At 39.9% G+C, this 17,170-nt stretch overlaps 1 protein-coding gene and 1 long non-coding RNA gene across 8 annotated transcripts in view; one reads left to right on the forward strand and one right to left on the reverse strand.

Moving 5' to 3' along the window:
• Positions 1 to 17,170, forward strand: part of SLC12A1 (solute carrier family 12 member 1) — a 67,751-nt gene that overhangs the window by 46,935 nt on the left and 3,646 nt on the right. For 4 of the 5 annotated variants that reach the window (XM_084641854.1, XM_084641853.1, XM_084641856.1 and 1 more), the window contains 6 exons: positions 2,794 to 2,937; positions 6,440 to 6,571; positions 7,033 to 7,144; positions 10,910 to 10,996; positions 13,996 to 14,131; positions 17,052 to 17,119. In XM_084641854.1, the coding sequence (XP_084497980.1) occupies positions 2,794 to 2,937; positions 6,440 to 6,571; positions 7,033 to 7,144; positions 10,910 to 10,996; positions 13,996 to 14,131; positions 17,052 to 17,119 (679 nt within the window). The remainder of the gene's footprint in view (positions 1 to 2,793; positions 2,938 to 6,439; positions 6,572 to 7,032; positions 7,145 to 10,909; positions 10,997 to 13,995; positions 14,132 to 17,051; positions 17,120 to 17,170) is intronic. The other variant, XM_084641857.1, reaches the window with a different exon arrangement.
• LOC311527656 overlaps positions 1 to 17,170 on the reverse strand; it is a 38,314-nt gene that overhangs the window by 11,946 nt on the left and 9,198 nt on the right. Inside the window, exon 4 of one of the 3 annotated variants that reach the window (XR_014713407.1) lies at positions 16,434 to 16,621. This is a non-coding gene — a long non-coding RNA (uncharacterized lncRNA). Of the gene's footprint in view, positions 1 to 14,199; positions 16,622 to 17,170 lie in introns of those variants that run through there. The other 2 variants (XR_014713408.1, XR_014713409.1) reach the window with 2 other exon arrangements.

Raw genomic sequence — 17,170 nt, forward strand, 5'->3', positions numbered from 1 at the left:
GTTCCTGTCCTTCTCCTGGGGCAACACAGCTACCTACTGCCTCTTACTTGTAAGCATGTAGTCCTGGCCAATATCCGTACTGTGGCAGAGCTCCCACAGAAGTAAATGCACGTATTGCCCTGAGAAAGGCCTTCAAGGGTGGGCCTTAGAACTGATCAGAGGTCCTGCACACTGCTTCACAGAACTGGGGTCCCAAGACACCCCCTCCTTGGCATGGATTGAAGTAGTAAAATCAGGCACAACTAGGGTGACGGGTGGCTCCAATGTATGTTCCCTCCCTGCTCTTGGAGACTCTATAGGGCAGCTCTCCAAGACTGACATTGCTGGGACTTGTGGGAGCTACCACTCTCTAAACCCTGTCTGTGCTACTCTGTGTCACAGTAGATTTCACCTGCAAAATCCACACAAAGTTAGTGCATCTATATGGAGCACCAAGTCCCCATTGCAGCTGCAATTCCCCTTTCCAAAGGGGACAGTGCATAGTTCTAGTGGACATGGAGTGGCGGGGTTCTTCTAGTATGGGGGTTTCCTGGATCCACACAGTTGCCATCACTTTCTCTTTTCATCCTTGGGATGTGTAGGGTTTGTAGGCATCTCACTGCCTCCCAAGGACACTTAAAAAGGAGAATACCAAATGAAACCCCACCAGAAGAACCCTCAGGATTGCAATAGAATTACTGTCCCACTGAGAGTTAGTCCACTGCAGGAGAAACATGCAACTGAGCTATGGCAATTAAGCCACTGTACACAAAATGAAGTATTTTTCTTTTTCTACTGTACATGAAGTGGACTAAATCTAATACAAAAATAGGTATACGAGTTAATCATAAAACAGAATGATGACTCTTTGCTGCCACCTGCTGGAATTTTGCCTTTCTCATTTCTCCTTGCAGTATCCTGTTGGTACACATACCAAAATGCAGTCATTTATACCCAAAGGAGACATGGAATAGCAGAATCTTCTATGCAAGTAATCACAAAACTAAAGCCCATTCCTTAGTGGGCAAGCTAATTTTGTTAAACCCAACAGCAAGTTACCTTTAAGATCTTTAAGCATAAAAAGTTCCAGAACTTCCTTTTAAAAAACTAGAGCAGATGAGCACTCCACTTTCAAACACACTGTTAAATTCCAAATCAGCCTCTGCGGACTTCCCTGTTGATATCCCTAACACTTTGATTATTTGACTGGGAAACAGTCAAGCACTGACTCCTATTTTAAACCTCTCTGGGAAAACACATTCTATAAGACTCCAATGTAACAGTGATAAATATCAATTCTTAACATTTACTTTAGTTTATCAAGGTGCAAATTGTCAAAGAAATAGAAATACAACTAGAAATTACAATTGACCCTAAAAAAGTCAACAATGAGAACTCTTTTGAAGCGGATGATATTTAACATACAAACACATTAGGCTAGGAAGTGGGAAAAGAAACACTGTGTTCTATTAGATTCACTACATCATTATGTTTAAAAGAATAACTGAATCTTTAGTTTTGAGTAAGTGTATGTCAGTGGTTATCATCATGTCCTAATAAACATAGGCACTATGCTATTATACTGGAGTCGAATTTAAAATTTTTTTTTAGCAATTCAGAGCACCAACAGAGCTAATAAACTCTAATGGCCGCAGATGATTTTATATATATACACAGGTAATTTATCAGCCAGGGAAGAATACTTTTGTACCATATCTCACTCCAAAGAAAACAACATTCCTTATTAAAAAAGCTTACTACGAACTAGTGCTTACATCATATTAACTACTACCTCACCATAATAAATTCAATAGCAGTGGATGCCACTTTTCCTTGGAGAAAAGCTCATTTTCTCCAAGACAGAAGGGATTTTTTATATTACATATACAGAATAGTTTAGCGGACTCTTCTGTCTCTGCAGCAAGCATTTCAAAATGCATCAACACAAGATAAAGTACTGTAATATTTTCAATATATACGGTGGTCACATATTCAGTGTAAGTACTCAAATATTTATGAGCATCTCAAAATAGGAGGCAGTCTGCTCTTGTGATTACTGAAGAGGACTGAGAATTAGGCAACTGGATCATGTTCACAATTTAGAGTCTGATCCACAGCCTACTGAAGTGAATGAGAAGACTCGATTCACTTCAGAGGACTGTGCACTGGGACCTTAGTTAGTGACCTCACTCAGCCCCTCGTATTCTCTGCCTCTGGCACGTAAAAGTCTAGTTTCCTGTGGGCTGTAATACTTTGGTCTAATTTCAGTTGTTGGGTTTAGTGTGCAGATGCTGGGTGGTGGTGTGTGATATACAGGAGGTAAGACTAGATGATTTGGTCGTCCCTTCTGGCCTTAAACTCTATAACTCAGTGTGACACATGGGGCAAATCACTTACTACTTCTGTGCCTTGGTTTCCCAGTTTGGACAAAATCAGCTTTTATAAAATGCTTTGATATCCTTGACAGAAAAAACAAACCAAAGTATTATCTTACTATAAAGTACAGTGATACTGCTATTTCTGATCTGGTGGACTAGCAAACTAAAGATAGAGAGCAACAGAGTAACACTTGATAACAATGCAATCTCTATGGATGAGTATGGTCCACCCTGAACTAGAGCTTTCACATATTGAGTTTCCTGACACCTACTAGGAAAATCATTTCACAAAAATTGTCCATATCCCAATATTTTTACAGTGTATACTAAGAATCATAACAGATAATTATAACTCTCAATGTTATTACCATCAACAGTTTAATTTAAACTGTAAATTATTGTGTTACTAGTTTCCAGTGTTGCTTTCAATTAACAGAGGAATTAGAGAAGTTAGAGCAGGAGAGGCTGGCACTAGAAGCTACCATTAAAGACAATGAATTTGAAGAAGAAAGTCGTGGTATCTGTGGATTGTTTGGCAAAGCCAGAAAGCTCAATATTACCAAGCGTGTAACCAAAAAAGGTAAGCTTGTAAATGACATAAAAGGACATTTTATAACACTTTCACTGATACACAGCTATACCTTCATTCTAGAGAAAAGCTTCTAAGGTACAATGATGTCCTTTGACTTTAGCTAGTGGAGCTGCCATTTAATCCAGACAACACATTAGGGAAATGTGCTAATGGAGTAGCAGAATGCTGTGGACTTGGGTTCTGGTACTACATCCCCCCCCCCCGAACATAAATATTGTGACAAAGTTCCTGCGCTGCCTTGGTGGGTCTTGCGCTTATTGGTGGATTTGCTCGCCTTGGAGCTCCACAGCAGCCCTCAGCTTGGCCGTTTTTCTGAATTCACAGTCCAGGTCAACTCCTCCTGTGTCTGACCAGGAGTTGGGAGGATTTTGGGGGGAACCCGGGCCTGTCCTCTATTCTGGGTTCCAGCCCAGGGCCCTGTGGAATGCAGCTGTCTAGAGTGCCTCCTGGAACAGCTGTGCGACAGCTACAACTCCCTAGACTACTTCCCCATGGCCTCCTCCCAACACCTTCTTTATCCTCACCATAGGACCTTCCTCCTGGTGTCTGATAATGCTGGTACACCTCAGTCCTCCAACACTCTGCGTTCTCACTCTCAGCTCCTAGTGCCTCTTGCTCCCAACTCCTCACACGCACACCACAAACTGAAGAGAGTTCCCTTTTTAAAACCCAGGTGCTCTATTAGCCTGCCTTAATTGATTCTAGCAGCTTCTTGATTGGCTGCAGGTGTTCTAATCAACCTGTCCTAATTGTCTTCAGAAGGTTCCTGATTGTTCTGGAACCTTCCCTGTTACCTTACCCAGGGGAAAGGGACCTACTTAATCTGGGGCTAATATATCTGCCTTCTATCACTCTCCTGTAGCCATCTGGCCTGACCCTGTCACAATATATTAGTTGAGATAACTATGTAATAGGTATATAGTGATCTATGCTGGTACAAGATGTTACCTGATATGACAGAATTAATTTCTTTTGACATTTTTCAGATGAAATGCATGGCTTTGGTTTTTTACTTTTTATCTAATTGATAAAATTGGGTATGGATACTAAATGTTTGCACAAACACAGATCAAGTTATTTTCTTATATTGGGGTCATTTTTCTGAAATTTTATAAAAATGTTGAACTGTGCACAGAATTCAGGGAACAATCAAACTCAAATTCTCTATTATACACAAAACCCACAATGTGTGGATGAAAAAATATGTTATAAAAATGGCCACAGTTCTATGTTGTGGGTACACTATCATACTAAAGGAGTGAACCAATGTATGCATAAGCACTGAAAGCAAATGTATAACATGTTATGAAACAAATAAAATGGACTGTAAGTAGTATAGTGTGGTAGGATCTAGACTATTAAAATTTATATGGGATGTAAACAAACCCAAATGAGAAATATAGTAAATCTACAGGTAAAGGTTCACCGAATTAAAATTCTCATTTCACAATTGTTAGGGTATGATAATGACCCATCCAAAACCATTTTTGCATTAATAAAAATATTTTTTTGAATTTTCTACTACAGAAACTATGGTCTATCTATATACTCAACTCCCAGTGATAGCAAGAAGTTATCACAGACTAATAGCAGAAAATGTGATCAATTCTTTAGTTGGCAGTGCTTAGTTAATTTTGCATGTTAGAACAGAATGTCCTCTCATAACAAATGCTACAAAATCTAACATGCTTCAGCCTCTCTTTTCTGGTCAGTTCAGAAAGAAAATAGAGCTGGTTGGGAATTTTGCACTGGAAAATAATTTTGACAGACACTGCCCTTTTAAGAAAGGGATTTCTATTTTCTCATCAGCTCTAATAGGAAATACATATTGCACACTTTTGCTCTGAACGCTTTTCAAACAGAAATATGAAAATACATTATATTAGTAAATATTCCTGTCTTCTCATTTTGTTTATAAATATATTCTCCCTGGAGTTGTTAGAACTCCCAACATAGATGCCATACCACACAGGAAAGCTGATAATTGTTTTAGAATTATCTTGTCAAAACTCTGGGAACACTCAAAGACTGCACAAAGCATCTTCTGAACCTAATACATCAGAGCAAAAGCTATAAAGATGCCTGTCTGCTCCACTTTAAATATTGCTCTGACACTGTCTCTTTGAAATCACTGGAAGGTAACTGTAATAAAGTCACTGGCTTCAAAGAATAATGGAATGGGAAAAATATTGTTAGTATATAGACATTTTTAGACAGAACCAGCATTGCAATAAGAAGCAAATCCTATTTTTAAATTAACACAAAGGTCTTCTAGGGCGTTATATATGTCCCATGCTTAAATTTTCCTCCCACCCTTAGGGCTTGTATACATGGAGAAATTGCCCAGAAGGTCTTTAGGTCTTTGCCCCACCTCAACCTTCTCTGTATCTACTTAGTTGTTCACATCTCCCTTTAGCAAGCCCTATAATATATTTTATGGAAGATTCAATATTTTGCAAAACATTAATATGTCTGTAATATAAAAGGTAAAAAAAAAAGGTTATTCCTTACATTTTTCGAAACAGTTCCTATCTTCCTATATGTGTCAATGATACCCATTTTAGAATAGGTTATCTCATCCACAGAAACCTGCTCCCTTTTACAGCTCTTATAATTTGATGCAGTAAGGTCCCGATATCATAAAAACTAACACAAGAGCAAATTTGCTTATGCACTGCAGTTCCAATTGGTACCTATGGAAGTTGTGTGTGCTGACACATTAAGGTTCAGAAGATGATCTATTTGTGCAGTAAGGGTTTTCAGGATTGAGGCCTAAGAATCATGTTACCAAGATAGTCCATGTACCTCCAACAGATATAACTGAAAGCATGCCCCAAAAGGACACTAAAACACACATCCTGTAAGCATTTACGCACATGCTGACTTTAAGTATGCAAGTCAAACCAAGCTCATGTGGTGACAATCAAACAGAAGTCATATCACATGTGATACCCCTCACTGACAGAAAGCACCATACCATGCCTTTGTGAGATACCGAACTGAACGCTTTCACTATGTCAATGAAGATGTCTCCTAATGTTTTGTGAGGTTTTTTGGTTTTACTTATGTGAATACATTTAAGCACATGCATAAATGTTTGTAGGTTTGGGGCCTGAATCATTTCAATACATTATCTACATAATAATTAATGGTGAATAAAATACCACCTTATGCCGTGATCTGAAATCAATTCATTGCTTTATAATCCCACATTTAAAAACAAGCATATATTCTTTGTTTAATGTAAAAGATAATATAAACTATTTTGAGATTAGACAAAATTTCACTCCTCATTTTTGATTCCCTACGAGACATTGCATTATTTTGTCCAAAGGGTTCCAATTCCCAAAAAGAAACAGGAAGAAGAAAAATTTCACCCAGATGATGGGGGTTTTTTCCTCCTTGTTTCCTGAAAGCAGATTTATCAGAAAGTTGCTTTGTTTCAGTTCTCAAAAGAAAAGAAGATACACAGTTTTCTTTCTCATTTCAGACAGCAGCATTAACACAATCCAGTCTATGCATGTGGGTGAATTCAATCAGAGGCTGCTAGAAGCCAGCAATCAGTTTAAAAAGAAACAAGGGAAAGGAACAATTGATGTTTGGTGGCTGTTTGATGATGGAGGTAAGAGATTCAAAAGGACACCATAGGGAGAAAGATTTTTATGTTGCCAAATATGAATGCATACTTGGGGATTTATATAAAGTGATAACACTTACATTATGTAGGTTATTTTTTACATGGCTTAAATATTTTACGACAAATTTGTGTATGTCACTACGAAGTAAAGGAGAAGGCTTTATTTTTATCACAAGCAAAGACTTTCATTTTTCTGGGTGGGTGCTCCAACCCCGCTCTCCCCTGAGGCCCCGCCCCCATTTTGCCCCTTCCCCGAAGGCCCCACCCTTGCTCCGCCTCTTCCTGCCCCCGCTCCACCCCCTCAACCCACTGCCTCCTGCCCACACTGAACAGCTATTTTTTCCCCATGGGTACTCCAGCGCCTGAGCACTCACGGAGTCGGCGCCTATGATTTTTACCACACAAGATACTCATTTGATCTCCCTGTGGTTTATATGTTTATCCAGGTTTAACACTCCTAATTCCCTATATTCTGACTATGAGGAAAAAGTGGAAGGATTGTAAATTAAGGATCTTCACTGGAGGAAAGATCAACCGGATCGAAGATGAAAAACTAGCGTAAATTTAACTATTTTCCCCACTACTGTTTAAAATGTTTTGATTGCTTATGAATATTAGTTGTATATAGTCTCCTCTAGTAGTAACCTTAGATTTCTGAGCAGCTCCAGCTTGCTTTATTTTGAACAGTAATAAAAGTATATTTAATATAGAGATGTCTAACACTTGAAAAGGGCCTTAGGGGTCATTAATCTTAAATATAAATGATGACTAGCATAGGAAGATCACACCCCACATATTCTCTGCCTAATAGGTCATGTTCCCTCCTTAGAGAATGAGACTCTTTAGTCTGTAATATGAAAACCTTTGTGTTTTATATGATTTTGACTAGTTAACAAGTGAAACTGCATATGAAGCCTCCTAGATGCACATGCTATAGACCAGTTGTTTTCAAACTTTTTTTTTGGTGACCCAGTTGAAGGAAATTGTTGATGCCCAAGACCCAATGGAGCTGAGGATGAGGAGTTTGCGGTGTGGGAGGGGGCTCAGGGCTGGAGCAGACTGTTGGGATATAGGGGTTAGGGCTGCGGGGTGGGGCCGGGAATGAGGGGTTCAGGGTGTGGAGGAGGGCTCTGGTCTGGGGTAAGGGGCTGGGGGTGCAGGCTCTGTGGTGGGGCCAGGGATGAGGGGTTTAGGGTGCAGGAAGGGGCTCCAGATTGGGGGGATCAGGGCTGGGGCAGGGGATTGGAGCACGGGGTTGGGATACGGGCTTACCTCTGGCGGCTCCCAGTCAGTGACGCAGCCGGGGTGCAGAGGCAGGCTTCCCACCTGTCCTGGAACCATGGACCATGCTGTGCCCTAGAAGCGGCCAGCAGCAGGTCCATCTCCTAGGCAGGGGTGCACAAGTGGCTCCACGCAGCTCTCACCTGCAGGCACCGCCCCCTCCCCCAGCTCCCACTGGCCAGTTCCTGGCCAATGGGAGTGCAGAGCCAGTGCCTGGGGCGGGGGCAGCGCGTGGAGCCCCATGGCCCCCCTGCCTAGGAGCTGGACCTGCTGCCGGCCACTTCCAGGATGCAGCATGGTGTCAGAACAGGTAGGGACTACTAGTTTTTACTGGCCAGCTGCCAGGGTCCCTGAGTGCTGAGCAAGGCAGTACTGGGTCACAACCCAAAGTTTGAAAACCACTGCTATAGACAGACAGCCCACAAAAATGTGATTAGCAAGTACAAACTTTTAAGAGCTGAAAACCAAGTCATTTAGTTTTAAAACTTTCTAGACCTCTGAGCTATAGTCTGCTTTCCATCCATGTGCAAAACAAAGTTGCTAATGTGAGCTCTTTATAATAGTCATTTATATAACACCATTCTTTCCAAAGCAGCCAATTTGGATTGGAATTCAGTAACTGTTTAACACAACAGAGCATCACTAGGCAACTGGTTAGGACAGGAAGTGAAGAATAACTATCCAATTATCACTACAGGGGGAATTTAAGTAGGAAGGATATAACTGCATGAGTTGGAAATCAGTCAAGACAAGACTGCCCTGTGGTTTGGTTGCATTCTCTTATGAGGGCTTGAATAGCTGACATTCCACAAGGGTATGGATGAAGTTCCATGGAGTGGGACTGTGAAACCTCTCTCCCCAGTGTGGCACTGAGCTATGTAGATCCGGCCAAGCTTCCCACACTTGTGTAAAAAAGGCTACATAAGTATCTGTGGAGGGTATTCCAGTCATTGAGTTGGGATAAACTATGCAAAATGGCTCTGTAGTTTCTCTGCTGCTTGAAAGAAAGGATTCCTTCCCCCCACGGCCACAATGCAATGGCTGGCCTACCTACTCAGACTGGCAATTGGCTTCCAGATTTTGACCTGGCACAGACAACAATCAATTTCATTTAGAGCTGAAGCAAGATGTTTTGGCATTGTTATGGGTACATCAGAACTTAGTAGCCTTACTAACCAATGGGCAGATACAGGTATTTTTATTGCCACCACTGTTTCTGCAAATGCCAGGACCCAGTGCTCAGGCTGATCAGTGCAATCTCTGTGGTCAATAGGTCTTCACTGACTACCATCTTATCATCAACAAGTCCCCCGACCAAGTCTGTGTGGATGACTGACACTGCAGACTCAACATGAGTTTACCTCATTCTCTATACCCATACCCAAGAAAGACAAACTTGGAGGCAAATTGGTCATTCTATTCCTTTTGACCTTAAATACAGGGACATCATCATTTGAAACAAAATCCTTGGTGTATGCCAATTTAATCTGTGAATCCAGAGATACAACTAACTTCAACATCCTACTCATCTGTCAAACACTAAAAGCTTTCCAAAGGAGCTGAAAGAGACATTACCTGACATGGTGATAAAGTTTAAAAGATTTATCTGAGGAGACTTCAACATCAACACAGACAACACTTTTGATACTATACCACAAACCAAACTCTCCACTTTAGCATTCTCACAGTTAATCTCTGCACCCACTTCCAACAGCCAGCCATATCCTGGACTAGATGTAGACATAAACTGCAAGAAATGCTCCTGCTCAATCCTGTTCAGATAACTTCCTCCTCCAAGTGGAAATAAAAACTCTCCTCATAGGCAAGAAGAATTCACCATAATGATCTGCCCTAGGAAACTCTTGGATCCTGCCAAACTCCAAAAATTAGTTATAGAAAAGAAAGCAAGGAATCTAGAAAGTGAATCACTGCAAACACTCCCTGACTACTACTGTAGAAGTAGCCAACTTTGGAACTAAATGCAAAACCAATATCTGAATTGGCTAACACAGTGCACACAAATAAAAACTGTAAAATAATCAAGCTATTTCTCCTACAGGCTGGAAAGGAAGAAATAGAGATAGATAGATAGATAGATAGATAGATAGATAGATAGATAGATAGATAGATAGATAGATAGATAGATAGATAGATAGATAGATAGATAGATAGATAGATAGATAGATAGATAGATAGATAGATAGATAGATAGATAGTTTTTCTATTTTTAATTTTTTGGGGAAGTGCTCACATACTATAGTAGTGGGACCACATGAGTGCACAGATTGATAAAATTCCAAATACTGCTTATCAAACCTGTGACCAAATTCTCCTCTCCAATCGGTACAGTTGTGCTTTATTTATTCAATGCACATAAGCTCTGTTGATAACTCGGATGATAGAGGTCTGTACTGTCAACTGGAAGAGAGAATTCTCTCCTATATTTCTTTGTATCTGACAGATCTTTTGGAATTTAATCTTTTAAAATATTTGATCAAAGAACCAATGTTTCCCCTAAAATGTAAACATACCTCCCTCTGTCTGTTGCTCTTGCTTTCTGTATCTTTATGCAATTCCCACTGATCTTCCGCTAGTAATTTAGGGCTGGTCCACTCTACAAAGTTAGGTCAGCTTAACTACATCGCTCAGGGCTGTGAAAAATTACATGTGAAATAATTAGTAGTAAAGCCAACTTAACCCCAGAACTCTTCCGTCAACCTAACTACTGCCTCTCGAAGAGGCTGATTTACTACAGTGACAGAAGAATCCCTTCCATCACTGTAGTAAGTGTCTACCCTTCAGTGCTACAGCAGCACTGTAGCATTTCTGGTATTGCCAGACCCCTGGTTTATAGTTTATCTATAAAATTCTGTAATTGAAAACAGAAACACTAACTAAAGCATTTCAGATAAATTCACTTGTCATATAGTTAAAGTTAAAATACTAGACGATCGCTTTTGATGACTTAACTCATTTACGAGCACTCTTTGATCTGAGGTACTTAAAAATGCAGTGATGAAGTGTTCTCCCCTTTGTTTTCAGGATGACTTCACTTCTAAGCAAATTCAGAATAAAATATGCTGATATTAAGATCATTGGCAACATCAACATGAAACCCAACAAAGAGAGGTAAGAAACATTTCCAAAACCCATTATTTCACTGCAGTTCTTTATCTGGGAGTTGTTTCTTTTATACTGATTATAAAAAATTATCAAAGGATGAAAGCAAGTGCACAAAAAAAAAAGTCTTTTAAAAATCACAATACAAAGGTTAAAGGCTAACAGATTTATTTGGGCATAAGCTTTCGTGGGCTAGAACCCACTTCATTGGATGCATGGAGTAAAAATTACAGATGCAGGCATTATTGTGTCAGTATAATAATGCCTGCATCTGTAATTTTCACTCCATGCATCCGATGAAGTTGGTTCTAGCCCACGAAAGCTTATGCCCAAATAAATCTGTTAGTCTTTAAGGTGCCACCGGACTCCTTGGTGTTTTTGTGGATACAGACTAACAGGGCTACCCCCGATACTTAATACAAAGGGTGGTACTACAAACGGCCCTCCACTTTATGTTGTAATGATAGGACTTCATTTTGATACAAAGACTAATTAGAAACTCACAGTTATGAGCCACTGAATTTAACAGGGATCATTTTATAATTGCTTTCCATATCTGGTTTTGTTTCCATGGCCGTGACTAAATCATGCTATTCATCAGATTTCACTGCAGCTCTTTTGAAGACTCATCTTCCCCTCTGACTCAGACTTTCAGAGTCCTCTGGGTTTTACCTCACCCAGGCATTCAGTAGCTTACCATCTTTAAGGCCGAACACACACACTGCTCCTTTCCCTAGAGAAGGACATTACCGCTCTTTCCTATCACTCAAATATAATGAAGGCACAACACATTTTTTAAAAGTTAGGTATATTTATTCTCTAGATAAGTCAAGTGAGGCCTGAAGAATAGGTAATATTCAAAAAATTCCATCTCTGAGTGCCTTGGCTAGAGATATTCTGAGAGCTATGTCAGCATTAAACATTTTGCTGTCCCTGGCAAACTAGAAAACTACCGGCCCTCACAGCCACTTCACATTTTCTAGCCTTCTATTTTGCTGCCTTAGATGATCACCCCTCTGTTGCCTGCAGGGTACTAGGAATTCTGTATTTCAGAACTGTTGTAGCTAATCCCCATTCAGCAGGTAAACTTGCCTCCGATCTTCCAAAACAAACCACCCCCTCTGGATTTCTGTTGAACCTTCCCCAAAAAGTGAGTAGACCCTCTAAGTCCTCCTTCAAAGTAAAGATAAGTCCCAAATCTCCCAAAGTAAGTCTCTCCTAAATAGAATATCTCCTCACCAACTCAGAGAAGGATATACCCGCTGCCCCATCAGAATACAGTACAAAATATCTCCCTTGTTCTTCAAGGTCCTCTGAAATTTAACAGTTTACTCGTACCTCCTTCTGCTCTCCAGCCTAACCTCCATGCTCCTCTGATATCAACTTCTTTCTTTTTCTTCCACACACCCATCATCTTGGACTTCTGGTATAACCATGGGCAAATCACTTAATCTCACTGTGCCTCCATTTCTCTATGTGTAAAATGGTGATAACAATACTTATCTTGTTTCATTAGTGCTTATACAATCACTGGATGGGAGACACTATAGGAATGTTGAGTATTATACTCTTATGAATATGTGAAGTATTTACTATTTGATAACTGTATTTCTGAAAAATCAGCAAAGTGATTTAGGGGATTTCATCCCCTTTCTGATTCTACAGTCAGTATTTTCTTTTTAACTATACCCAGAATGGTGAAAAGCATTATTCTTTTCCTTTTTCCCATGTTAACTGAATAACGATCTTCCAAAGTACATTTGCAAAGGAATCAAACAGAAATACATTTGGCATTCACATGAGCAAATGCATTTGAAAGCTCAGCATTATTTATAACATATAATAAATGTATAACATGACTGGACACCTGCAACAGTGCCATATTTCTCCCTGAACCTGTGTGCATATCCCCTTGATTTTATTAAGAGATGTGCACCTGGATTACAGGCAGGATTAGGCTCTGAAATTGCTGCTGAAAATGATAAAATTATCTATATAGATCGGCCTGCCAATACAGTAGTTTCAAAATACCTCACAGTTGTTTATGAATTTATTTTTCCAACTCCCCTGCAAGATGGGAGGTATTATTAACCCTATTTTACATATGGGAACTGAGGCACAGAGAAAATTGAGGTATGTTCAAAGTCACACAGGAAATCTATAGCAAAGTTGGAAGTTGAATCCAGATCCCTCAGTCCCACTCCGGAGCCTTAGCCATAAAACTTCTTTCCACCTGTCATTAGGGTAAACGTACACAGACTAGCTATTAATTTCATTAAAGCTGTATACTGATCATTCAGGTGACTTCTAACACTACAAAACTCTGTTAAATGATTATGCGTGTTCAGTGGTGGTGTAAAGTCCTGCATTCTTTATTAAACGTAGACCTTGTCTACTCTAGAACTTACTTTGGTATAATTTACATCACTCAGGGCTGTGAATAATCCACACCCCTGAGCAATGTAAGTTATACCGACCTAAGTGCTGGTGTAGACAGGGCTATGTTGGCAGGAGAGCTTCTCCTGTTGACATAGCTATGGGCTCTCATGGAAGGTGGCATAATTAAGCTGAAGACAGAGCTCTCTCCCATCAGCTTAGAGCATCTTCTCCAGAAGCGCTACGGCAGTGCAGCTGCATTGGAGCAGCTGTGTTGCTATAGTGCTTCTAGCATACATGCAGCCTTAGTAACTAATACTTTCCAGTTTGGGCTTACAATGAAAACATTTCAGCATCTTAAATAGGCTATGTTACAAGGACACCAATGCTTGCTGTAAATTCATTGTAGAGATAGTGGGCCAAATGTAGCTCTTAGTTATACCCATATAAACTCATTTTAGTGGAGCTGCATAGATGTATTCGAGGGCACAATTAGGCCCCAAATGTTTAAAGATGTTGCATGTCATTCAGCTGCATTCTGCAGTCAGTGGGGGACCTGCCTTACCTAAATCATCTGTGAAATAATGAGTTAGTACCCTGCTGGGAGGCCTCTTTCACAATTCTTGTTTCAGCTGGAAATTCTTTGAAGAGATGATTGAACCACACCGCCTCCATGAAAGCTGCAAAGATTTAACAACTGCCGAGAAATTAAAAAGAGAGACTCCATGGAAAATTACAGATGCAGAGCTGGAAGCATTCAAGGAGAAAGTAAATCTTTGTCTACCTTTATTATATATTGCTGGCTAGCTAGCTAAAGAAACTAGTGAACAAATCTGAAATATCAGCTAAGAATTTGATATACAAGTTAACTATGTGTCAGCATTTGATTTTTTTAAGAATTGGGTTTGTATTGTAAATATCATAAGAAAAGTTATTTTTCCTTTGTACAAAGATTTGGAGAGAGCCTATCTAGAGTACTCAGTGTGGCTTTAAATGTTTACCTCTGCAGCTATACAGTCATTCAGGGAAGGCCAAGAGCAGGACTGCTACATGAAGCAAAAGAATGGAGGGTTTTAGCTATGAGGGCAGGCTGAAGAGAGGAGGCCTATACATTTAGAGAAGGACCTAAACTGGAACTTCAGATCTAAACACCCCTAAACTTGGGAAATGTTATTATCCAAATCCAGACTTTGTGGCTTGGGCTCTTTGTTATTAACATAAGACCCAAATGATTGAATAAAAACCTATTTGAACCAATAAGCAACATGAAACCGCAGGGCCACTCACAGAAATAAGAACAGCAACAACAAAGTTTAGGTTTACTGCATGGAGGTTTTTTCTCCCTTCATCCTCAGAGGTTAATCAAAAATTGGAATTCTCTGACCAAAATTAGAACCAGGCTTAAAATTAGAGAGGAAAATAGTAGTACTTATTCGGATACCAGTGGTACTTTAAGGTATCATACATGGGATTAAATGCTTAACTAAATTATGGTGATTCTTACTCATTACACACATGATTAAACTGAGGGCAAGATTTCAAATTGAGATGGAATATTCCTTAAGAGCAGATTGATATGAACCATAGTTTACTTATTTTTCCTTTCTCTAGAGTATTGGACAGGTGGATTAGGATGAGGAGGATATGCCAAACTCCTTGAAGGTGAAATTCACACCTGTATGGATGTCCCAACTTAAAACCTATTAGGGGTTAGGCACCAATTGACATTAGTCTTCCCTGTTCTTTTCTTCTCTATTATGTGTGTTGTGTTTTGGAAGCCTCTGGAAACTCAGTCTGACTTTGGTAATAATCCTGGTTGAACCTCAATATAGCATTCATGAATGCAAGTGGTTATAATACATAAAATACATGAAACAACTATATCTTTACTCCATGTATATTACAATCAGTCCTCTAGAAAATTTTAGTAAAATGAATAACCTCTGCTAGGTTGCAAGCTGGCTTATTTATTTACATAATAATTTTTCACACAATGCACAGTCAACCTGTGGAACGCCTTGTCAGAGGATGTTGTGAAGGCCAAGATTATAACAGCATTCAAAAAAGAACTAGATAAGTTCATTGAGAATAGGTCCATCAATGTCTGTTTGCCAGGATGGGCAGTGATGGTGTCCCTAGCCTCTGTTTGCAAGAAGCTGGGAACAGGCAACAAGGAATGGATCTGTTCTGTTCATTCCCTCTGGGGCGCTTGGCGTTGACTACTGTCAGAAGACAGGATACTGGGCTAGATGGACCTTTGGTCTGACCCAGTATGGCCGTTCTTATATGTTCTTATTTTTATACCCATTGAGATGGCACCTTGGCACCTGACAAATTAAATGCAGTAACATATTAAACTGCCAACTGCAGACAGCAGTTTCCCCACACAGCCATAATAAGTAATCTACTACCATAATCCACAGTCAAAGAAATATATGACAGCCATAATCCATAGTCAAATATTTGACCAAAAAAACCCCATGGCTTCTCAAGCTCTAGTATATCACCACTGTGACGTACAAGGGTACAATGCAGACTAATGAGCACCTGTGTTACCCCTGCCCTGCTACCCTGGATGCCTTGCTGAAGGAGTTCCCAGCTGGGCTGCTCACAAACAGCCTGCCAGCATGCAAGCCACACCCTTAGTGTCTGTATGCAACTGCAGCCTGTCATCCACACTTGGGTTACACTCTGGCTCTCACCAGCCTTGGTTATACTACAGGGTGACTCCAACACACCCTCAGTCTTAGATTTCCCCCCAGAAATGTATGTTCTGTATTGCCCAGCCGCTTCCTGGAGAATACAAGTTATATTAAATCTGTTATTTCTTTAATAGAAATAATATGCACACAACTTGCCGCCCCAATGGAGTTCCCCAGACACTTCAATTTAAACACGATGGATTAGATAAAACAACAAAACAAGTTTATTACCTACAAAGAAATACATTTTAAGTGAACACAAGTAATGAGGCATAAAAGTCAGAAATGGTTACAAGAAAAATAAAGATAAAACACTGCTGGTGCCTAACTTAACAAACTATGTTAAATTCAAAGCAAAATTTTCTCACCACATGCTTTCAGCAGTTGTACTGCCAAATGTCTTAGGCCAGGATCCCTTCTCCCAGCATCCAACAAAGGCTTCCTCTGTTGCTTCAGGTGCAGTGAATGTTATGGGCAGGGAGTGAGAGAGGTATTCCTTGGGGCATTTGTCCCTCCTTTTTATCGTTTCAGTCCCCTTCTTGAAAAACATTTCCAGCTAGGAAATAGCAGACAAAAACTCTATGTGGAAGGATGTTCCCTGCTTTTTCCTCACCTGATTGAACTTCCCGTTTCCCTTCCTGCTTGATGACTCTGTTTACTGCTTAAATGCAAATTAAGGAGAGCACACATTCCTTTGTTTAAGATAGACCTGTTTGCCAACTTCAGTTTGAAACATGTGTTAATAATAGCATACAGTGGAATCTTATAATTTCACATGCAATGTTGCCACACGTATTTTATCAGGATGATACTGATCAGCAAATGATGAGTTTTTGAAAGATACCTTACAAGGCATACTTTGTACAAAGATTATTACAATAGTGCGTAGGGTGTGAAAACAGGGGTACATTCTGTCTCAACCACACAGAGTAATTTCCACATCCAGGAAACTGTATTGTCTAATGGAATCTAATTTTTCCCACCAGAGTTACCGTCAGGTCCGTTTGAATGAACTCTTACAGGCATACTCTAGGGCTGCTAATCTCATTGTCCTGTAAGTTGCACAATTTTAACTCAGAAAATAAATAAGTTAACCTGCATACAG

The sequence above is a fragment of the Lepidochelys olivacea genome (assembly GCF_965140295.1).
Source record: "Lepidochelys olivacea isolate rLepOli2 genome assembly, chromosome: 10".
Classification (NCBI taxonomy): Eukaryota; Metazoa; Chordata; order Testudines; family Cheloniidae; genus Lepidochelys; species Lepidochelys olivacea.